General features: G+C 42.0%; 1 protein-coding gene across 1 annotated transcript in view; it reads right to left on the reverse strand.

The window, feature by feature from the left end:
- Positions 1 to 4,742, reverse strand: part of DARS1 (aspartyl-tRNA synthetase 1) — a 93,579-nt gene extending 88,837 nt beyond the window's left edge. The window contains exons 1-3 of the mRNA XM_053596306.1: positions 4,484 to 4,742; positions 2,428 to 2,485; positions 1,002 to 1,094 (exon numbers count right to left, since the gene is read on the reverse strand). Of these exons, the coding sequence (XP_053452281.1) occupies positions 1,002 to 1,094; positions 2,428 to 2,485; positions 4,484 to 4,549 (217 nt within the window). The 5' untranslated portion in view covers positions 4,550 to 4,742. The remainder of the gene's footprint in view (positions 1 to 1,001; positions 1,095 to 2,427; positions 2,486 to 4,483) is intronic.
- Between the last annotated feature and the right edge of the window lie 1,258 nt (positions 4,743 to 6,000).

Below are 6,000 nucleotides of genomic sequence, written 5' to 3' on the forward strand. Positions count from 1 at the left end.
AGGCTTGAGAGCCACTGTGCCAAACAATGAGAACAATAACAAAAAAAAAAAGCCAGGCGCTGTGGCAGGCGCCTGTAGTCCCAGCTACTTGGGAAGCTGAAGCAAGAGAATCGCTTAAGCCCAAGAGTTAGAAGTTGCTGTGAATTGTGATGCCACAGCACTCTACTGGTGACATAGTGGAGACTGTCTCAAAAAAACCAAAACACACTATCACTTAAAGTTAAACTTTTGAGGGATGCTAGAAATGTAGCTTGAAGTCTTAGGTTTCATCAGAATGTTTAAGAGGCAAATTATTGTTAATGATGTCTTACAGGAACCTAAAATTGATTAACCATGGGCTATACTTCACATTGACGTAAAAAGAAAACAATTATGTGTTTTTATTTATTTTTGGAGACGTAGTCTCACTATGTCACCCTCAGTAGAGTGCCGGAGAGTCACAGCTCACAGCTTAAGTGATTCTTTTGCCTCAGTCTCCCATGTAGCTGGGACTACAGGCACCTGCCACAACACCCAGCTTTTTTTTTGTTGTTGCTGTTGTCATTGTTGTTTAGCAGACCTGGGCTGGGTTTGATCCTGCCTGCCTCAGTGTATGTGGCTGAGCTACGGGCACCGAGCCATGTCTGTTAGTTTTAAAGATTTTCTTTGTTCTGTGAAGAATGCGCAAGACTGGCTCAGTGCCCAGTATTGCTCAGTGATTAAGGCACTGGCCACATACACTGGGGCTGGCAGTCAAACCCAACCTGGGCCTGCTACAAGAACAACCAACAACCAAAAAAATAGCTGGGCGCTGTGGCGGGCTCCTGTAGTCCCAGCTACTTGGGAGGCTAAGGCAAGAGAATTGCTTAAGCCCAAGAGTTTGAGGTTGCTGTGAGCTGTGACGCCATAGCATTCTACCAAGGGTGACATACTAAGACTGTCTCAAAAAAAAAAAAAAAACAGAATGTGCACGACAAAAAACTCAGAATCTTTACCAAAAGGACTTTAATCATTAATCTTACCTTTAGCTCTGCTTGTATGAACTCTTGCGCGCACCCAAACAACTTCATCAGCTCTTTGTGCTGTCAAGTCTTTAACTTGAACCAACACTCGATCTGCAACAAATAGTTAAACAATTGTTAAATTTGGAATTTACAGAGATTGTAATTAATTTTGCATGACAACTAGCATAAGTACTTGGTATCATCTTAAATAACTCTCTCCTCTTCAATAACAGTATCTTAACACCTTCCAAATGTGATTTGCCTTAAGTTTTGTGAACCGTACTTTCTAAATGTATCTCGAAAATCCACTCAATTCTCTACCATCTTCACTGCCACAATACTAAACTATTATTATCTTCTATGTAAACTATTGCAACAGCCTCCTAACTGGCAATCCTCTGGTCCCCTTCTAATTTAGTCTACATGCCATCAAAGACAGCTTCAAAACGCAGATATGAACACTTTAATTTGACTTAATAGGGCCAAACATAGCCTGTCATCACTTGCCTATGCCTAAGTGGACAGGGCACTCTTGTCTGTCTGCCTTAGTATGCAAGTCACCATGCCACAGAGAACGGTTATTTGCTCTACTCCATTCCCCAGGACACAGTAATTGATTCAAGGAAGGACATTTGTTACTCAAACTGAGCTAATCAAAATCCTTCTCTGGGACTTTTGATACAGATGCTGGGAATGAAGCTTTCCTCCCTGGAGTCACTGAGCTGAGTTGGTATAGGTCGTGGATATAAAACCCTAAAGAAAGCAGAGCCAAAAAGGGCAGAAAGCCCTGAAGAGGCTACTTGAGCCCCAAGATTCAATTGTGCTTGATGCCATCTCATAGTTTGTTTCCTATAGTTTTATGAGCCTTTTGGCTGTAAATGAGCTCCAACTATCATGTCTCTGGAAATTAGACAAAATATTATATCCATTTAGAGTTCCTCCCAAATAGAAAATAGCAATAAAGCAACTATTATGTAAAAACGACAATATGATACAACATTCAGAAATCATTTTGCTATTATTCTAACTATGCGATAATTTAATTTGAGAAAAAATATATGTATTAGCTAAAAACACAATAATAGTTATGACATTAAAATATCAAAGGTGTATATATCTCAATATACTTTTGGGGATATCAGAATGAAAAAAAAAATATATATATATACACACACGCATATATATAATTTGCCATTTAAAGTATGCCATTTAACATACAATATTCATTTAAAATATTTTCTTCTTTTTCTAGATTAGGGACCCTAAACTGACAATGTTTACACAGGGTTAAACAATGGCATCTATTTGAGTTATAAATGTAAGCTTTTCAGAATTATACTTCCAGAGTTAGGTCTTTAGTTATGCCAACCTTTTAATATTTTATGAAGAACATTCCTGGAGCAGAAAGAAAAAAAGCTTTATTTATTATCACAAAGCTACTAACCTGGTTTTTCTTGTGATTGTATCATTGAGGATACTCCATATCTCTCTTTAGCATAATCCTATAAGAAAAGTTTTTATATCATGACTTTTTCTGTAAAGACTAATAGCATAGTGAACATGTAAATACAAATAAATTTTTTTTATTAATTTAGAGAAATCAGTTTTATAATGTAGAAATCTGTCACTCATTTACATATGTACTCTACAGAAAAAAGAAAAGCACCCAGGTTTTGGTTAGTTTTTAAGGTCACCATTCCCAGATGGTTAGACCACATTTAATGCATGCTCAGATAAAATTACACACATGTACAACACATCTTTTAACTGTGTTGTTCAAAAAGGAGATGAAACAACTTCAAAGCAGGTATATAAATCTGCTCTGTGAAGGGAGTAGGATGACGTACTATAGTTTTATTAACTTCCTATTACAGGAAGAGATGTTCAAAGAGAACCCAAGTTTGGGATAAGCTTTCTGAGCACCAGATATCCACAGTTTTCAGAAATTGGAGATGTTAGGTTTAAGCTAACTACAACTTTCCTAATGTAAAACATCATCAAAAAAAATTCACCAGCTTCCTGCTTCTAAAAACCAGTTTCAAGACACCGGGTTACAAGGGTTCCACACTGACAATATGATAATATCAGATTTCTTGTTATAGGTTTAAGAGGTAGGAACAGGAGACAGAAGACCTAAGGTCCAGGTTGTTAACAAACCACACTTATTAAATAGATACCTGGCCTTTTATTTTAATATTATTTTACCCCTAAAATGATCTTTTCAGATCCTTTAGCTATAAAATGACGTAAGTCTGCCATAACGTTTACCTTATTGCTAGACCCCTGCTATTTGCCAGTGTACTGCTAGTTTATGTAATTAATCAGATCAAAAATAATTTCCTTAGATTTTTTTCAAGGTAACTTTAAGATGAAACAATGAATTTCTGTCACTCTACAGCTACCTGTTGAAATCCTAAAGATCTAGATTTCGCATGCATACCAAGGTAAACCAAACACATACACATAACATATACACGTTAACAATACATATAACATCTACATATACACTTACATTAACAACATGCTTACTGAACAACTTTTTTTCCAATATTAAAAATAATACACATTAAGGACAAAGATAACCCAGGCTGGAGTAGAGAAATACAGTCACACAATTAAATCAGCCCGAGGACAGCATAAATAAATTGTGTGAACACACACACACACACACACACACACACAAGGTCTCATCCATTTTAATTAGTACTATTCTTATTTCAGCAACCCATTTGGTCTTCTTAGGTACTTTGATCGCTAATGATGACCTATTTCTTAGGTACTTTACCGCTAAATCAGAATTCCTCAATATTAAAATCAGGTGCCAGACAGGGATTGAGGTTTAATATTACTACACATACAGCACACATAACTTGTAGGGTGGTTTCAAACTTTGATATCTGAACCGCACTTAAGTATTACAGGCTGTTACGAATTACCCACGTGATTTGAAGTTCATTTCGCCTCAAATGCATCCTCTGCAACCATTCCTACCTACGTAGGTAGCTGGGTCACAGAAAGGAAATAAAAGTGACACGTACTGTTTAAAGGTGTCACAGGGAAAGCCATTAAACACACTGGCACACGGTTTTAAGTACTATCGTTATACTGGGAACAGGAGGGCTGGGTACAAATCGATTACTAACAGTCATTAAAATTTTCCCGGGGAGAGGGCATAATGTGAAGGACGTGCCCAGCCCAGGGAGGCTATGGGGTGGCCTTGCCACTCCTACTTCCGGGGCAACTGGTGCTTCACGTCCACCAAACTCTGGGGACACGCTTCTGGGGGGCGTGTGAGGTGACCCTGTGAGAATGTGGTCCGGAGTGGGTCTGGTCCTGCTGCCAAGGCAACGGCCCGGGAGGGGGTCTCTGGGCGCTAAGACCCCAGGCCTGCGGCCGCAAAGAAAGTGCAGACAGGGACCCCGAGCTCACTCTCCCTCCTCCCTCAGCGCTGGCAAGCCCAGGGGTCTGTCTTCCCAAGCCCGGGAAAAGAGGAAACCCACTTCCGCCGCCTCCATGATCTCCCGCGGCTTCTCCTGACTCTTGCGGCTGGCGTTGGCGCTGGGCATCAGGACGCGAAACTGGGCAGTGGACACCACCCTCCCTCGTAGGCTTCCGTAGGGCAGGCCAAAGGGGCTTTCTCTCTCCCGCAGTCTCCACCCTCCCGGCCCTCCGATCCTCCAGCCCTCAGTACACGCGCTCGGACTCCGCGTGGAGGGCCGGCTACGGAAAGATCGCGAGAGCCGCGGCTACCACGAGATCCCGGAGTGCCGGCCCCGCGCAGCGTCTCTTCCCCTTCTTGCCCCGCCCCCCACGGGAGTTTTCCGGGAGTTAGAGGGAATTCACGAGAATTTGTGGAGGTGCTGCGGGATTGGCTCTTCAATTTAGTCCCCTCTGCGACTTGTGCTTCTTTCTCCTTCCAGCCCTTTCAGCTCCTCCGGCTTTGCCCTCTGGCTATTCACTAAAGCTTCCACTCAAGATCAGGCCTTGGTTTTTCGTCTCTGGGACTTTCCTACCGTCACTCTCCCCAGCGGCGATGTAGCTGCTTGGAGTCAGAAGAAGCCCCAAACCATTGTTATGTGTATTGGGACACAGGCGTGAAATTGGCTCGCTAAGGCAGCGTGGGGTGCCAATAGTTACCTAAGCGATGAGTGAAGTATAAACAGCATGGCGGCAACAACAACAGACTCCACACAATTGCACTAATCGCCTGGATCTGTTGCATTGTGGGGTTATCTAGTGGATGAATCTCCCATTAGGTTAGGCTTTTCTAAAATCTGGAAGCAAATCCCATTTGTTACCCTTTGCTAGTGTGGGAATCTCATCTTTCCATCTGTTCGTGAGATGTCTTCAGGCACTTCTCCCTTCCTTTGGCTCCCTTTCCTTGATAGATTATTCTTCTTTAGGTCATAGCCCTGGAGTAAGACTAAATTTATACTCTTCTGGCCTGCTTTCTTGAGGGTCAGAAGCAATGGCCACATATCATGTGCCTGAGGTCTCATGACTCTGCTCTAGTAAAGATACCACAGCGGCAACTGATGCTGTGACTTAGTTGAATTTGCAGTAGTCTGTTGTCAACCTCCTGGATCTGTCTGATTTTTGCAGGAACCATACTGGCGATAATAGGAATATGATGGAGACTATATCGACCATCAAGTCTTTAAGAGTTGCACTAATTTCTCCTGTTCCCTTTAGGGATATGATATTGTTTGTGATTTATCCTTCTTGGGACTTGGGGAAGTGATTTTAGGGTTCTGCTAATGGTTTGCTGTGTGGTCTCTGCCACCTTGTAGGTATCCAAATAAACTATGTATGCCAGGGCTTGAACTGCAGCTAATCTGAATCTTAGGAGAACACTTTGTGATCTAGGAATGTAAGAGGATGGGAAGCTGTCTCCCACTCACTTCCTTGTCTCTCTGGGAGGCTGTCTGAGGTATGGGACTTCTTGTCCCCCTCCACCAGTGGAGCTGCAGAATGTAAAACTGCTTAGTTGAAGTTAAGGGTGGTTGTTCAGTAACAG

This window comes from Nycticebus coucang, chromosome 7 (genome assembly GCF_027406575.1).
Source record: "Nycticebus coucang isolate mNycCou1 chromosome 7, mNycCou1.pri, whole genome shotgun sequence".
In the NCBI taxonomy this organism is placed as follows: Eukaryota; Metazoa; Chordata; class Mammalia; order Primates; family Lorisidae; genus Nycticebus; species Nycticebus coucang.